The sequence below is a fragment of the Ciona intestinalis genome, chromosome 7, assembly GCF_000224145.3.
Source record: "Ciona intestinalis chromosome 7, KH, whole genome shotgun sequence".
In the NCBI taxonomy this organism is placed as follows: domain Eukaryota; kingdom Metazoa; phylum Chordata; class Ascidiacea; order Phlebobranchia; family Cionidae; genus Ciona; species Ciona intestinalis.
This window is the reverse complement of record NC_020172.2, coordinates 6,107,881-6,125,159: the sequence shown is the minus strand read 5'-3', so window position 1 is coordinate 6,125,159 and position 17,279 is coordinate 6,107,881. Positions and strand designations below refer to the sequence as shown.

At 40.5% G+C, this 17,279-nt stretch overlaps 1 protein-coding gene and 2 non-coding genes across 3 annotated transcripts in view; all 3 read right to left on the bottom strand.

Moving 5' to 3' along the window:
* Positions 1-154: 154 nt before the first annotated feature.
* Positions 155-17,279, bottom strand: part of LOC100185959 (dynein heavy chain 6, axonemal) — a gene marked incomplete at its 3' end in the record, with an annotated part of 27,460 nt that continues 10,335 nt past the window's right edge. Inside the window, exons 19-56 of the mRNA XM_018812400.2 lie at positions 17,043-17,198; positions 16,467-16,568; positions 16,011-16,113; positions 15,664-15,806; positions 15,306-15,398; positions 14,924-15,043; positions 14,559-14,722; positions 13,971-14,145; positions 13,514-13,691; positions 13,189-13,325; positions 12,654-12,884; positions 12,404-12,495; positions 12,034-12,145; positions 11,616-11,761; positions 11,307-11,538; positions 10,922-11,059; positions 10,623-10,778; positions 10,213-10,356; positions 9,793-9,950; positions 9,192-9,306; positions 8,812-8,973; positions 8,257-8,441; positions 7,672-7,933; positions 7,176-7,377; positions 6,698-6,865; positions 6,224-6,372; positions 5,880-6,020; positions 5,371-5,580; positions 5,051-5,179; positions 4,838-4,938; positions 4,066-4,408; positions 3,243-3,418; positions 2,502-2,609; positions 2,091-2,234; positions 1,590-1,716; positions 1,123-1,272; positions 646-858; positions 155-343 (exon numbers count right to left, since the gene is read on the bottom strand). Of these exons, the coding sequence (XP_018667945.2) occupies positions 155-343; positions 646-858; positions 1,123-1,272; positions 1,590-1,716; positions 2,091-2,234; positions 2,502-2,609; positions 3,243-3,418; positions 4,066-4,408; positions 4,838-4,938; positions 5,051-5,179; positions 5,371-5,580; positions 5,880-6,020; positions 6,224-6,372; positions 6,698-6,865; positions 7,176-7,377; positions 7,672-7,933; positions 8,257-8,441; positions 8,812-8,973; positions 9,192-9,306; positions 9,793-9,950; positions 10,213-10,356; positions 10,623-10,778; positions 10,922-11,059; positions 11,307-11,538; positions 11,616-11,761; positions 12,034-12,145; positions 12,404-12,495; positions 12,654-12,884; positions 13,189-13,325; positions 13,514-13,691; positions 13,971-14,145; positions 14,559-14,722; positions 14,924-15,043; positions 15,306-15,398; positions 15,664-15,806; positions 16,011-16,113; positions 16,467-16,568; positions 17,043-17,198 (6,054 nt within the window). The remainder of the gene's footprint in view (positions 344-645; positions 859-1,122; positions 1,273-1,589; positions 1,717-2,090; positions 2,235-2,501; positions 2,610-3,242; positions 3,419-4,065; positions 4,409-4,837; positions 4,939-5,050; positions 5,180-5,370; positions 5,581-5,879; positions 6,021-6,223; positions 6,373-6,697; positions 6,866-7,175; positions 7,378-7,671; positions 7,934-8,256; positions 8,442-8,811; positions 8,974-9,191; positions 9,307-9,792; positions 9,951-10,212; positions 10,357-10,622; positions 10,779-10,921; positions 11,060-11,306; positions 11,539-11,615; positions 11,762-12,033; positions 12,146-12,403; positions 12,496-12,653; positions 12,885-13,188; positions 13,326-13,513; positions 13,692-13,970; positions 14,146-14,558; positions 14,723-14,923; positions 15,044-15,305; positions 15,399-15,663; positions 15,807-16,010; positions 16,114-16,466; positions 16,569-17,042; positions 17,199-17,279) is intronic.
* trnap-ugg lies at positions 2,825-2,896 on the bottom strand. Its single transcript has one exon. It is a non-coding gene; the product is annotated as a tRNA-Pro (tRNA).
* On the bottom strand, positions 3,704-3,775 carry trnap-ugg. Its single transcript has one exon. It is a non-coding gene; the product is annotated as a tRNA-Pro (tRNA).

Genomic DNA, 17,279 nt, shown 5'->3' with positions numbered 1-17,279 from the left:
ACGGGCACAACTATTGCCTACACATAAATGATGTATATAAACAGCATGGGTGTTGGGGTAATGTGCCAAGTTCTGGCCTTAATTATCCACATAAAACATAGGCACACATAAGACCTGGGATAACCCCATTACCCCAACACCCAAAGGTACCAACATCAAACCTCACCCTTTCTACTTTCTCGGGCACAAAGTCGGGGTTATTGATATATTTGGTCAGTTTGTTCAAAATCTTCTGCGCGATATTATCCTTGTCGTAATCCAGTAACCTCTTGAGGAATGTTGGATCTCCAAGAAGCGTTTTGGCCGACGCCCAGTCTGGCTTCGAGTTGAGCAGAATGCATACCTATTGTTGGGGGAGTGATGTCATAATGGGGGTAGTGATGTCATAAGTATGGTATGCACTTTTCTCAAATGTTTTTTTATCATAATCTTTATGGATTGTTTCGTGTCGCACACTTTTATTAAAAGTTTAACTTGGGAATAATTAAACATAAATGGCTCGTTGTTTGTCTGCTTGGTGTAGCGACCACGCTTCTTACTTCCAATTAAATATAAATATGTTTTTCCCCTTTTCGTATTAACTGATGTTTACTCCTCACTATATTAAGCAAAGATACGAAGTTATAACAGACGTTAGATTCTAACCGTTTCCATGACAGTCATCACCATATCGGGGGGTTTAGCGAAGACTTTAATCTCGGCGATATCACTTTTGTCCAGCGCATCTAGTGCTTTATTGGCAGCCGATAATATAGGAAGAGCATCGTCTAAATCTTTCTGTGCGTCATCGGCGATGGCTTGCGTTTCCTCTGCTTTCACTTTAGCTACGGCTTCGTCTTCTAGGACTACTTTACGCACCTGTGATGTCATAATATGGTTGATGATGTCATAATCATAAATTAGGTAAAAATATTTAGTCTTGTCGTTATAGGCAGTTTGCTATGGTGTTTTTAAAGTAGTTTTACCCATAGCGTGTTTTAACGACTGTGGTTTTGCTGCAAATTCCCTTCTCTTTATTGTTTTAATTAATTTGATCTTCGCTGTCGTCTTCGAAGGGATAAATGTTCATGTTATGTTTAATACTCAAGTTATAACACCCCATATACATCCACACCCCCCAACCTGATCAGCTTTCTCCTGGTCCACCGACAACTTCTCCATCAGCACCTCCGTCTCCCCACTCTTCCTCTTCAACTCTGGTTCGAGGGCCGTCAGCTCTTCTTGCATCGAATCCACAAGGTCGTTCGTCTCAAGGAGTTTGCTTAAACCAGTCTGTGGATTAAACATTAATGAAATATTTTAACGCATACGTTTCTATGTGTGGTGTACAGAATGTTAGGGCCGGGTGTGTTTAAGTCGGTCTTTCAATTCAAGTAGTTTACTTAATCCCCTATGTGGTTTAAACATTTAATGTCACTCAAGTTGGGGTGTCATGTCGCCAAACCTGGGGTGGCAGGGTGGGCAGGCCAACCCTTGAGTTTCTGCACGGCATTAATCAGTAAACATTACAATAAGTTAGATTTGTTTCACAGGATTGTGTGTCTAACTATCCCTGCTCCCCTGTGTTTATAAAGTTTGCCCCAACGAACCTTGAACCGATCACGAGCGGTCACAAGTTGTCGCTTCTTTTCGCCCAGCATCCCAAGGTAAAGGTTGATGAGTTCCAAGTACGAGGTGGGTGTCGTGTAATAATGCCGACGTAGCTCCTTGTAAAACCTGGGGGGGTTGCGGAGGTTTAATATATGAGGGGCAAAGTGATAATGTTTGTTTAAAAATGTGGTGACCTTGCTTCTTTGGTTTTAACAGTTAGCATGTTTTATCGACTGTTGATTTGTAAAAACGTTGAAATAAAATTAAGTTTGCTCTAATCTTCGATATCGTAATCACAGAGGCAAACACAAGTTAATAATTGTATAAGATATCTATGTATTCCGTTACTTCTGAATCCAATGGAAAGTCGGAAACTTTGGTAAACAATCATTTTTTTAAATCAAAGCGACGAAAATGTCTCTATAATATATTTATCCTATTAAAAGATATCTATGTAAATTAAAAGATATCTATGTAAATTATAAGATATCTATGCTCACTTCTCGGCCATCACATTAACACTCGTATGAATCTCGACGCAAATCTTAGAGATTGTTTGTTTCATGTCGTCCTCCAACTCATGCACAGGTCCGAGGAAGTTTTGTGCAACGCTAAGTAACGCGTCTTCGGGCCATTGTACAAACCTATGGAAGGATGGCGGGTTATAACATGGGTGTTCTGTTTCATAGGGGATCATATTATATTGTGTTGCAGATAAAGTCCAGGAAGTCATGACAATGGTCATGTTGTTAACATAGGCAGTCTGAGATAATGGGCAAACTCTGCCCTTAATTCAACTTTTTTGACAAGGACCTCACCCATATATAATATAGACATCATATAATAACTTTCTACACCACTTATAATGGTTTGATGATGACATTTCTATCATATCCATAGAAACAACATACCAGTCGATGGTGCAGCAGTTGACGAGCGACGGAAACATCCGACACCGAGCACGGAACGAATCACCCACAGGGGACATGCATAATACTATGTGTAGGTTTTGACGGACTCTGTATGGAGGAGGGGGTTAACGAAAATATAAGGGGGATGCTTACGAGTTACTAAGTGTGTAACTTTGTGGTTTTTATGTATGGCCACAATTTAGACAACTCATTAGTGACCACTGGGTTGGAGTAATTGCCATGAGTTGTATTGACCAAGGACACAAACAGTATTAATTTATTATGATAACATATAAAAAAGATTTCTTTGAAAGATAAAACAAGGGCTCGTCCGGGATTTGAACCCGGGACCTCTCGCACCCAAAGCGAGAATCATACCCCTAGACCAACGAGCCACTTGGTATAAGTTGTTCATATTGTTGCTGTATTGTTGTGTCATAATGGTACTTGTGATGTCACATTGTCAACACTTACGACCAGACAATGTAACCTCTATTATATAACAATCAAACACAGTGCATATGCATCGGCCGCCCATATTAAGCAATCTACCACAATCACAATGCTTATGGACAACTGTATTAAAACATTTTACCTAAATTAAAGTTGAAGGGTTGGAAACCAGACCCAACCTCATTTCCGTTAACCCCCAAAACAAATAACTCCACCTTCCGTTGTAATAATTATCCCCCCATCCTTATACTCACAACCCCATTTCCAATTCCCTACAACCCCACCCACCTTGCGATGAAATGTTGGAACACCCCATCTCTATCTCCCTCAGGAATTCCGGCTTCTTTAGCCAACGGACGTATCGCTGCCAACACTTGCTCTAACTCATCTTTCTCAAATAAGTTGGGGACTTCCCCGGAGTTGAGAATGTTGTTGATGTCTTCGAGAAATTCTTCTTGGACGATCTGGAAGTTGAGACATCACATGAATATAAGTATATAGTTTCTTGGACAATGAAAAACTTGTATATTAGGGTGGGAAAAGATTTTTGGCCAATTGTTTGTTTTGTGATCATAAAGGACCGACATTTTATCTGCCATACCGCGAAACATCACCAGGGTTTGTCGTTAAGTGTCTTGACCAAGGACACATACGCCCACAATGGTGACAGATCAAGTCTCGAGGCCTTTTTGGTCCATTAAGATCACAAACAAACAATCGCCAGAAAATTTCTTTGAAAGATAAAACAAGGGCTCGTCCGGGATTTGAACCCGGGACCTCTCGCACCCAAAGCGAGAATCATACCCCTAGACCAACGAGCCACTTGGTATAGGTTGTTCATATTGTTGCTGTATTGTTGTGTCATAATGAAAGTGGTTGTGATGTCATATTGAAAGTGGTTATGATGTCATGAGTAGGTACTTAAGTGTTTTTCCTTGTCAATAAATCATAGAAACAGTAAAGAAAATTATGCCAGCTTACGAGTTACAATGTATGTAACTTTGTGGGTGATTGTTTTTATGTATGGCTGATAATTTGGACAACCCATTAGTCAACTACTGAGCAGTATATTCCCCATTCCTACTTTATGATAGCCAACCCATATAATGACCTGCGTATCGGTGAACAGAAACACCGTGTCCTTTCCTTCCACACCCGCGATGCGGTAAACGTTCCGCAAATCTTCATGAAATGAATCGTAATTATAACCTCGCGTCAACTCTATCTGTATGCATTGGTATCCACACATATGACAAGCCAATCGGGTTAGAGACTGCTTGCCACACCCCCCAACACCAACCAATAAGGCGTTACCACGTTGAGTGACAATCATACGAACTATCCTCGATATATGTTCGATTGCATCTTGGAAGAAAACGAGTTTCATCTCTTTGGGTGATGACATGTTGTAATCGTCGAGGTAATCTTCGATGACCGACTTCACTTTGTCAATCCTGGGGTATATAGGGGGTTACTTGGGGTCAAAGGTTACTTGGAGTCAAAAGTTACTTGGGGTCAAAAGTTACTTGAGGTCAAAAGTTACTTGGGGTCGAAAGTTACTTGGGGTCAAAGGTTACTTGAGGTCAAAAGTTACTTGGGTCGAAAGCTACTTGGGGTCGAAAGTTACTTGAGGTCAAAAGTTACTTGGGGTCAAAGGTTGCTTGGGGTCAAAGGTTACTTGGGGATTAAAGTTGATTGGAGTCAAAGGTTACTTGGGGTCAAAAGTTACTTGGGGTCAAAAGTTACTTGAGGTCAAAAGTTACTTGGGGTCGAAAGTTACTTGGGGTCGAAAGTTACTTGAGGTCAAAAGTTACTTGGGGCCAAAGGTTGCTTGGGGTCAAAGGTTACTAGAGGTCAAAACCCCACACTAACACCCCACCTACCTGTCAGTCAATATATCATACACCCTTTCTTCTTTAGGAGCTCCAACTTTCAAATAATCTCCGAACAAAATCGGTTTCGTCACAAACTGCTCCGCCTCCACCTAGTGGATCCGTGTGGTTGGTTCATTAATATAATATTTCCATAAAACTTTAAACAGATTGGGTAAAATGTTCGTAATTAATTAAATAATATATTATTTCTATGAAACTTACAGTTTGTCCGAAATGCTTGCTAGCCATCTCCGATAATATCGCGTAAAAATAATTTTTATCGTCAGAGTTGATGAGACGATCGTGAAAAACTCGAAGTGCTTCGTGACAGAATAATTGGAAGATATGGACCTGTGTGATGTCATAAACATTGTGGTTGTGATGTCATAAACAGAAATTAAGGTGTCTAAACTCACAATTAAATTATAAACAATATTTTTAGTAATTTAAAAAAATGTAAAGTTATAAAATCTTTCGATATATCCTTTATGACATCATTGCATTACATTATGACATCATTGCAGTACATTATGACATCATACCTGTTCTCTTATGACCCCGGAATCAGCTCTCATGATCCCTTGCACACACTTAGATAAATCCCTGAGGTTGAATACATAATGTGACTTGGTGGGTGTTGGTAGCAGGTCGGTCGACATTCGTCCGTATATCTCAATGGCTGCGTCAACTATATTAGTAGAGGCTTGCTTCACTGCTGTGGGGAAGTCGGCGAGGAAGCCACCCATGATCGCCTGCGTGGGTGGGAGGGTTAATATGGGTGGGGGTGACGGGGGGTTTGTCGGCTATGGGGCAAGCGTCATACACCACGTGCTCGCTTAAAAGCTACCATGTAGGTAGATTTAAACAAATTGAAATGTGAAAAGATCTCCTTGCAATTATTTGTTTGAGATCCCAAAGGACTGATGTTTCGTCTGCCATACAACAAGACGCCATCGGGGTTTGCTGTTAAGCAATAAAGCAGGAACAGAACTCTATTCTGTTTGACGTATAATACACCTGGCAGCAACAACATATTTATCAACCAACTCACGTTGAAAATTGTTTTGAGATTGAACTCGGATGGGGAGGGGAGTGAGAACATCCCAAAGTGACGAATAAACCTGGGAGTTACGTTGTTTCTTCCACCACCGGGGGGAGCACACGCTGATGCGATTGTCACGTCTTTGATCACCTAACAGTCACCATTGTGATGTCATCAGTTTTAACAGACATTTTTATCACTATAATATTTTATTTCATTTATTATTTTCAAATTATTTATCTCTTTGATTACAGTAACAAAGTCCAGAATAATTAAAATAACAAAGAATCAAGAACGGGTAAATAGAGAAATCGTGCCACTATGACATCATGTTGTTTATTATGACATCATACCTTCCAAAACATCTTCTCCCGATCATACAAACCCCCAAAATCTTGATATTGACGAAGTAGTTCGATGGGGGGCTGACTTCCGTATCGATCGAGCTTAGGCATGTTTAAGTCGTCAACGAAGATGATAACCCTCTTTCCAGGGGGGGCACCTGGGGTAACCAGTGTTGTTGATATGGGTGAGGTATGGGGTTAAGGCGATGGTTGGCAAATTGCCCAACACCAGGGTGCTACAACTCATTAGTGACCACTGGGTTGGAAGCAATTGCCGTTAAATGTCTTGCCCAAGGACACATACGCCCACAATGGTAGCAGCGTAGAGCCTTGAACCCGGTATCGCAAATATTCTGTAGGACGACAGCCATATATAGTATACACCACAGCCACACATGTTACTATATATGGGGTATCTGCACAGATAAACAAACAAACAACCAACCATACAGTTACTATATATAGAGTATTTTCTCAACCAACCAATAATGTTTTTTCTCTTCCTTTCCAGCTTTGCTTCAATGAACTCCTGCGACCTAATGGACGAGGTTTGTGCCGAGAAGTTCATGTAAACGGGCACGTAGTTCTTCTGCTCCGAGATCGAATCCAGTAAACCACGAGCTACCACGGACTTGCCAACACCAGTGCCGCCTGTATAGTGGGGTGGGGGTATAAATATGGGGGGGTTTACACATTAGGGGTGGTTATGAATAAATGATGTACAAAAAACGTGACCAAGATATTACCAGGGTAAGACGGTTATGTTTTCATCCTTTTTTGTACGAAACAATGAATAGTTACAGAATTCTCTAAACGTATTCCTACAAAACCGCTGTTAAAACACGATTAGAAAATGTGGGACATTATGTGCTGGCTGTGCCCATTTTACCCCACAGTCTATACATATTAAACCCACACCCAAGACACACCCCCTGGGGTGGGCCACGAACCCCGTACCTACCTGTAAACAGAACCGATCGTTCCACAGCCAACAGTTTATCCATCAGGTAACCAAACCTCACAGTATCGATGGTGGGTACCAACATATCGAAGAAAGGAACCTCCGTGTCGTATTTAAACGCGGGTATGATTCGTTCCCATAAGTCGAATCGTTTAGAGTCAAAGTCGATGTAATAACTGAACATATCGGCACCAGTTGGGAGCTGTGGTAGATAATGGTATTTATATTTTCCAATAAAAATTATTAGTAATATTCAAATTAATAAATAATCAACATAACATAATGGTGCTTATATCTTCGAATACGAAAATCAAATTAATTAAAACATCGAAGAAAAAGGAATTAACAATAAAACAACAGTCGTTAAAGCATGCTATGGGTAAAAAATTGTGGGAAAGAATGTCAGTTTAAAAAACAAACATCACATATAAAAAGAGATGAAAAGAAATTATAAAATAAATTGTGTAATAATAGTCATTTGTGATGTCATAGTTACCTTTATTTCTGGATTATCCTCCATTTGTGACCTCATAAAGGAATCGAAATTATCGAAACAGTTTTCGTTGACGTTCCCGGCCACGCACCAGATATATGAGAACACGAATGCGTTAACTATCATAGGTTGCAGGCGTAACGGATCTTGTTTAAGGTCGGGTCCTCCCTTACCAAGCAACAGGGATTGGAGGAGGGAACATAACGTGGCAACTTTGCTTAGGCCGACTTGGGGCATCATCTGGGATAGGTTTTTCTCCACGTACCTAGGGTGGATTGCATTTAATGTTATCTACTGTCACTGGGCTGGATTGCACTTAGTGTCAGGCAAAAACTTGGTTTAAAAAGGTTGTGTTTACCAATTGAGCTAGAGTTATTTTTATACTTTATTACAAAATATGTATGAAAAGGTAAACAATCAAATCTATGCCTTGTTACCAAAAAATGCCACTAAAAACAAAACAGTGAGAACTTTTGTAGGAAAATAGCGGCAATTAAACTGCTTACTGCTATCGGATGCTATAAACAATCCACTACAGACTGTTTCTTCCAGTTGGCACATAATGTTCAACAACAACCCATACATTACCTGATACCATCTTCAATATAAGCATCGAACAAATCCAGTATAAAGTTCTTGGAATCTTGTTTCAAATGCGACCCGATTTGTGTTTTCAGCCACGTTGTCACGTAAGGTCGCCACCCCAGTTCGTTGGGGTCGATGTACACCATGCCACACCTTGATACCGTGGCAGGAGAAGCCACAGCAAGGTCCTGGGGGTTGTATATGTTATGTGTCAACTCTAAACTGTCATATGCATCAACCCAGTGGTCACTAATGGGTTGTCTGAATTGTCAGCCATGCAAAAAATAATCACCCACAAAGTTACATACGTGGTAACTTGTAAGCGGGCACGAGGTGTATGGAACATAACACTCGTGTTATAACGACTGTCATTGCCCCGCCATGCAAGGATAAATAAGTTACATACGTGGTAACTTGTAAGCTGGCATGGGGTGTATGAAACATAACACCCTTGTTATACTGGCTAGTGTTGTACCCCCATAATAAGTTGCATCCATTTAAGAAATCAATTTCACCCCCACCACCACCACACACACACATAACATAACCCCCACCAACCTGTACTTCAAACAACATATGCATACTATCCGATAACTTAATCCTCTCCGAGTTAGCCAAACACAACATCTTGTTGTCGTCCAACACGGTGTTCATATTCTCGATCCACAACGCGTCAACTGGACCGTCACATATTATCCATTTGTGGTCGGAGCTCGTGTCCTGGGGGGGGTTGAACATAGATATTTACTAAGTTACATAAATATCATAAGGTTTATTTATCTCTTCGATTAAAATAACGAAGAGAGGACGGAAAACTGCTGAGTAAAAGTACTAAAATAAAAGTGTGGCTGTTAAACCCTACATACAGTACAAGTTAACTTATTTAGATCAAAGGTCACAAAACAGAGTCAAAAGTGACAACACCTAGTGATGCCCACCTGCACAGCTTGCCTTACACTGATAGCCATCAACCCATCTTTCCATTCCAATGTTAATTTATCTTCTTCACCATAAAGTTCACCCATACCGATGCTCTTTGGGTTCAACACAGTGCTATGGATAAATGAATAGGTGTGAGTTATTTATCCTCGCATGGCGGGACAACGACAGTCGTTAAAACACGGGTGTTCTGTTTCATACACCTCGTGCCCGCTTGCAAGTTACCACGTATGTAACTTATTTATCCTCACATGGTGGGGAAACGACAGTCGTTATAACACGGGTATTCTGTTTCATAGACCTCGTGTCCACTTACAAGTTACCACGTATGTAACTTATTTATCCTCACATGGTGGGGAAACGACAGTCGTTATAACCTGGGTGTTTCGTTTCATACACCTCGTGTCCGCTTAGTTATCATGCATGTAACTTTTTGGGTGGTTATTTTGTGGCTGATAATTTGTAGAACCCATTAGTGACCACTGGGTTGGAGCAATTGTCGTTAGTGTCTTGCCCAAGAACACATACGCTCACAATGGTAGCAGCACCAAGCCTTGAGCCCAAACCCGCTGGTCACAAGAACAAAGTTACCAAACTTACGTTTTAACAGGTTTATACTCAGGATGCTTATGGCCGTTCTCGTGCAACTTGGTCAACGTGGCCGCCAACATTCGGTACACGGTCGTCTTACCCCCTCCCGTTGGCCCAACCAACATAACACCATGTCGTACCAACATTGTTTCATATAACTGGATCACCTGTTTATGGGGTTAGTGATGGTACATGTATTGTATAAAGGTAAAGTAGGTTGGGGTATTTGGGATGTGGGTTTATTACCCCAACACCCAGGGTGCTACCATCCCCACTAAGGCTGTTTATAGACACTCAATAACAGAGATTCCATTCTATAAGGGTGAGGTTTTTGTAAGGAATGAGAACTCAGAGGTCACTAACCTAGGGTTAGATGTCACTGACCTAGGGTTAAAGGTCATTGACCTTGGGTTAACAACACATAGTTACCTTCTTAACGACAGCAGCAATCGGTTGAAGCTCGGCCTCCGTTAAACAATCTTTGATGGTTGTTTCAAACACTCCGTAATCATGTTCAGGTATTTCTACACCGGGGAAAAGATCCGATAATATGGCTCGGAACAATTGGGCGTCCTGTTAACAAACAATGGGTGTTTGTTATTAAGTGGTTGCTTTTTACACCGGGGGTTAAGGTTAAAGTTGTAACATGAGATTGTCCTGATTAGATCAGATATTTGGAATCTTTTTGTTTAACAAAGTTTGTTGCGTGACGTAAGCAAGAATATGAGCTATGTAAGGATTCCATGGTAAAACTAGCTTGGCAGAAAGAAACATATTTTGGGGATTGGCAAAAATTTATGACATTACAATCTATGACATCACGATCTATGACATCACACCTGCACAAGAAACTTTGGTAGATTGGAATCCCGCAACGCTCTGATGAGCACGATGTCTTCATGGATGTCCGGGTTCTCACGCTTCAGCGATCCGGCCATCACGAGAACCGACTTTACCGCTCGCATACCAAAGTCGTAATGGTCTTGTTGTGATAACTGAAAAAAAAACATATTTTGTACGAGGTGTATGAAACGGAACACACGTGTTACGACGACTGTCGTTGTAACACCATGAGAGGATAAATAAGTTACAAAGGTAAAACCTAATTAAACTCTCACCCCACCCACCCTCCACTTACCTGTTCGGAACACAACTTATACATCTGTACCATCTTCTGTGATAATGTCTTGGAAGATTCGAAGCCCTCGCTGTACAAGATAACCTCGGCAATCAACTTGTAATCGGGTACCATCATCGCTATGGGTCGGAACAACGCCTGTGATGTCATAAGTGATGATGTCATGAGTGATGATGTCATAAATGATGATGTCATCACGAAACACACAAAACGCTACTAAATATGCAGCAAAACAAACTAATAACGCACAAAAGAGATATATTATAAATTTTTTGAAAAAAAGAGACGATGACCACTGTAATAGGGTATTGACTCCTTAGCCAACTTCACATTTAATGTAAAAATACCATTTGATTGACAGGTAACTACTTGTGTAAAAGGTTACCTTTAGATTATCAGGTAGTTCCGTACGTCCTGCATACCCAGGGTTCATGGTGATGAACGCAGCGCATGTAGCGTCCAACTTTATTTCACGACCCTCAAACATAAACCTCGTCGCACGAGCTGATTTCGCGTTCCGGATCGTCAGCAATTGTTGCGCAATAACCGATAACACCTCAATGTCGATTCGGTTGAACTCGTCGAAGCAGCACCAAGCTCCAGATTGTGCAAGACCACTAGAGGGATAGGGGTGTGTGAGTTGTAATTGAGAACCAAGGATCCTGGGTTCGAATCCAAGCCAGGGTTAAACTACCTGAAGAATCTTCCCATGATTTTGAAATCCAATCCCTCGGAGCAGTTGAAGACAACGCATTGCTTTGCGAGAGCCTTCGCCAAATCTTTGGTGGTTTCAGTTTTTCCGGTTCCAGCTGGGCCAGCGGGTGCTCCTCCCAAGTCAAGCTGGGGGTGAGTGGGTTGTGAATATTGTGTAGAGTGCAAACTATTTATTATTGCAAGGGGAAATGATATTTGTGTATGTAACTTGGTAGGTGATTGTGTTTCAGCTAAAAATTTAAACAACCCATTAGTGACCACTTGGTTGAAGCAATTGCTGTCTTGGACAAGGACACATACGCCCACAATGGTAGCAACGACAAGTCTGTACCCTCTAGAGGTAGGCACGCTAACCACAGTGTAGAATTAGTTGTAAACACTTCATTACACCAACGTACCTGTAAAGCCCCCATGAGACAGAGGTAGCAACGATCGGTGAGTGGGGTGATCACGAGACGTGGACACGCACCAAGATATTCGTACCCATATATATATTGTGACCCCGCACACCTGTGATAAAAATACCTTTATGATTTGTCTCTTTGATCACAAGAGCAACATTTAAAACGAAACGACAGAATATAGTGAGAAAACAACAGTCTTTAAAACATGCTTACAGTTAAACATATTTATATTTAATTGGAAGGAAGAAGCATGGTCACTGTAGCAAACAAACAACGAGCCAATTATGTTGAATTATTTTCAAGTTAATAGAAAAAGTTTCCGATAGAAAAAGTTTGCGTAAAAAATCGATGTTGCTTCACCCACCTTACAGCGCAATCATCAATATCGAGCTCCCAATAATAACGTAGTTGTCGCAACCATTCAAAGTTGGTGGCCGAGTCGACGCCCATTCGAACCTGGGATTAATATGAAACATAACTGTTGTGTGGGGCGTGGGTATGAAATTACTATTAAGAACTTTTTGAGTTTTGTTTGAAAATAATATATTTACAATAAAATAAAATAATAAAAGATATCTATGAAATAATATAAGATATCTATGAAACCAACGAACCATATCAGTGATGATGTCACGAGCATGCACGTCAACCGTGATCAGCGCTGTAATGTTATTTCTATGTAGTTTCGGCAAGTTTGTCCGCACGAGGGCAGCAAGGCTGTTCAGACGAGCGAACGATACAAGCTCAAACTTCTTCAATCCCTCTAGTGGTTCGACGCCACCATCAGCGTTGAGTATCGACGTGACTTCTTGGCACCACATTGTTTGGGAGATCGTTAACACAACCTGCGTGTTTAACATGAGCTTGGTTTATTCATTTGAATATAATAAGGGGAAGTTGGGACATCTTTTCATTTAATTTTCTCGTCCAATTTGATAGTAAACAAAGAACAGTCGAAGAGTTTCCTATAATAATCACAATCACACCAACCCCACACCAATATAAGCTTTGCAATCATGGATACACCAATTACATGCAGTATCTATAAACCTGTATTTCTTCATGCTATTATTTATACACAACATATACATACACACCAACATATACATACACACCAATATATACAACACACGTGTACAATATACAAACCTGCGATGGATGGGCCCTGCACCATTCTTCACGAGATCTTTGTTGGAAATCACTGATCGAAGCTTTCGACATTTTCCTCAAGTTGATGACCATTGCCTCTTCTACCTTGCCCAACCAATCCTCGACATTACCTCGCGCTGTAATGGGGGGGCGGGGGTTAGTGGCTTATTGCTGATGTGTTGTCCAAATTGTCAGCCATACAGAAAACAATCACTCACAAAGTTCCATACGTGGTAACGTTCCATAAAGTTCCATACGTGGTAACTCTTAAACGGGCATGAGGTGAATGAAACAAAACACCCGTGTTATAAAACACCAATCTCACCTTTCAGTCCTTTCCCAAGCCCCACGTTTTCACCCTCAGGCGATATCATCGCAAGTATGTCGTTCGTCACCTGCACCTCACCACTAGGCGTCGCCTTACCATCGTTACCGGCGGCAACCGTACCAAACTCAAGAAGAGCGATCGCGTCGAAACATTTTCGTAGATGAGGTTGCACTGCCTGCAGTGTATAAGATTTAGGTCCGAGTTGCCCCGTTACCCCAAATGTGGGTATAATGATTCGAAACATTCCCCTATCAACCCCTAGGTTAGCATTTAATTGGTTGGGTCAGCCACTACAGTCGGTCACAAAACAAAGAATAAACATTTTCGAAAAACAACGATAAAGATATAAAACAGAACTACAAGTAATTGTGTAATAAGATATAAGTTTAATTATCTAAGCGTGAAAAATTGTAGAAATATATTTACAGTAGATTATATAAGATATCTATCCCACCTGAGGGTTCCTTGTTTGCGCGAGTATTTCAAGAAGCTCGTCGTTGGATAAGAAATAAAACCTCGGGAACACAACACGTTTCGATTCGAGGTACGCCTCCAAACATTTCTGGATCTGATCCAGGAGCGAGTTGTTGTTTTGGAATTGTTCAACCAAGCCTGGTTGAGTGGATGCTCTGTGGGGGTTAATGGGATAATAATACCTTTTATTTGTCTCTTCAATTACGATAGCGAAGATTAAGAATATTTAAAAACGAAAAAACAGAATATAGCCTTAAAACGACAGTCCTTAAAACAGGCTACAGTTAAAACATATTTACATTTAATTGGAAGAAGCGTGGTCGCTGCACCAAGCCGACGAACAATGGGCCATTTATGTTTAATTATTTTCAAGTTAAACTTCTAATGGAAAGAGTGTAACAAGTACCAAGCTGGTCTTTATAGAACACTCTTTCTTGTCTCATCTAACACTGATGATGGTTAAAGTTGATTGACTGAAACTGCACCATCCTTAGTGTTAGATGAGAGTGAGACACAAAGTTACATACAGGGTAACTCGCAAAACATGTAACATTCAATCCCCACTCACCGGAGGGCGTTGGGGAGCCTGTTGACTTTCCGCATGATTTCCTTCCACGATTTATCGACGGTCATAAACATCTTAGCTTCGGCTGGTAGTTGTCGTTGTATGTCGGGTGCGCTGAAGATAGATTCGAGGTACAACCAGTTTCTTTGGCATGTCAGCCATTCATCCTGGTGGGTAGGGGGGGTGGGGGTGAGTGGGGTGTAGGGGGTTGGGTGTGTTTACAAATATTGTTTTTTTGCTAAAGATTTTAAAATAGAAAGAAAGTTGGAATTTAAAACAATTAAAAAGACAGGAAAATGTGCAAATAACATTAGTTATATATTTTGAAAAGTTGGTGCTTAGCGGGGGTTGTAACATATTCAACTCACAAGAGTGTCATTCATGAGGTTTAGTTGTCGTTGCCAATCGTCAACTTTATCCTTGATTGGACCGACGTATCTTGAACTACTGATGGTTGCGATGGATACTCGACTGTCATCTAGTTGGACCTGGGGTGGCGTAACAACAGTATTAAGATTTTGGTGATTGTTGCATTGTTGCTACTGGGGCAAAAAAATGAAAAAGGAAAACTAAAATAAACTTATATCTTTAGATTACTTACAAAACAACAGTCGTTAAACCATGCTTACGGTTAAAATATATTTATATTTAATTGGAAGTAAGAAGCGAAGTTGCTGCAGCTAGGGGACAAACAACGAGCCATTTATGTTTAATTATTTTTAGACTTCTAATCACCACAACATTCATTACCTGAATTTCCTCAGTTCCACCAAGTATGAAAACATCCTTGGAGTCGCGGTGATGCAACACGGGGAATTCCGTAGCTTTCCACGAATCTTCAACCTAATAATAACATAGTTATCTCTTCCAACATATTACCAAAAATCAGAATAATTAAAACAAAAAAGAAGGAAAGGAAATTAGAAACAAAAGTACAATCATTAAAACACACAAAACAATTGATGAAATTTCTTTTTTAAAATAATGCATGGTTAAAGATTTAGGTTGTAGTTGGTCTAATATTAATAATACTCGATAATACTGTGTGTTGGGGTAATGGGCCAACTCTGGTCTACATCCCATCGCATGCCCCGTACAACCCCAATACCTTCTTAAGCATGGTTTCCAACGAGGCTTCCCCGGAAGCTTGACCCGAAACTTCTTCAATAGCTTCGGCCGACTCAAACGCGCCCCATTCGTTTAAAATACGGAAACAAAGGAATAATGGCTCTTCATCGCCCTCCTTGGTAGCTGTGGACAACCATAGAAATACTATATATTATCAAAATATTATGTTTTCATTATAGAAATGTTATATATACATATACAAAAAATTTCCCTCAAAAAAATACAAAATAAATATAACATCTCTTCGAATACTACTATAATGCCAAAAAAAACGCTAAACACACACAAATAGAAATAATATACATTCAATAGAAATCTTATACAAACCTGGTGGAACACTTGGTGGCAACTTTTGTCCGATAACTGTCTCTATCGCCTCCCAGTGACGAGATTTCAAACATGGGTTTCGTAAGTTTGCGATGACCGGCATCTGAGTGGAGGGTTGGGAGTGTAAACTTTGTTTATATTGCCACCCGTATCTATTGCACAATGCAAGCCCACATATCTATCCTACCATTTAACTTACTTTGATCCACCCCCCGTACTTGTCTATAGAGATTATGAATAAACTGGGCAATGCTTCCACTTCATCTATTACTTCGACAACCATTTACATCCTTTATTTCTATCGCTTAATTTAAAACACACTTCTATATGAACACCCTGTACTAACATTTGCTTGTATATACACCACCCCCCCCTGGTGTTGAAACCACATTCATACCCCCAACCCAACCCACTCAATTCCTTATACACCCCACACACCCCACACACCCCACCCACCTTATCCCTCATATCATTAACCTTCCCTTTAAGTATAGGAACCACATTGTTGGGAGGAAGTCCTTTCTCCAACTGGTGAGAGTATTTACCGTATTTTGCAACCTGTGTAAAAGTTAGGGGTTATAAGAGGTCATGAGGTTATAAGAGGTCATGAGGTTATAAGAGGTCATGAGGTTATAAGAGGTCATGAGGTTATAAGAGGTCATGGGGTTATAAGAGGTCATGAGGTTATAAGAGGTCATGAGGTTATAAGAGGTCATGAGGTTATAAGAGGTCATGAGGTTATAAGAGGTCAGGGCGTTATTTAATATTTAGACAAGGTTAGAGATCATACCACTTACAATGGCCACGAAAGTTATATAAACTTATAACCCAAGCGTTTACATAAAGCCACATAGACTGTGCCTCACATAAGTTACATAGACAACACAGGTCACATGCTGCTCACATAGTGTATTTAAACTACATAACATAATTAACATGGGTTACAAAGTCACACAGATTAAACGCAACATAAGCAACTTACAACTATATTACATGGTTACTCACTTCACACAAACCGCATAAATCACCAACCTGTTGGCTCATGGCCTCTGGATCCAGTGTATCAAACGGTTGTCCCATCCAACCCCCTAATAACTCATCCCAATCATCCAACGACTTCCATAATAATTCCTTCAACTTCAACTCAGCGTGGACTTCTTCTAACTCTTCAAACTTTGTGGCTTCCACCTGGTGTGGTAGCATTGTCAAAATAATATATATGGATGATTGAATGTAACTTATTTATCTTCGCATGGCGGGCAACAACAG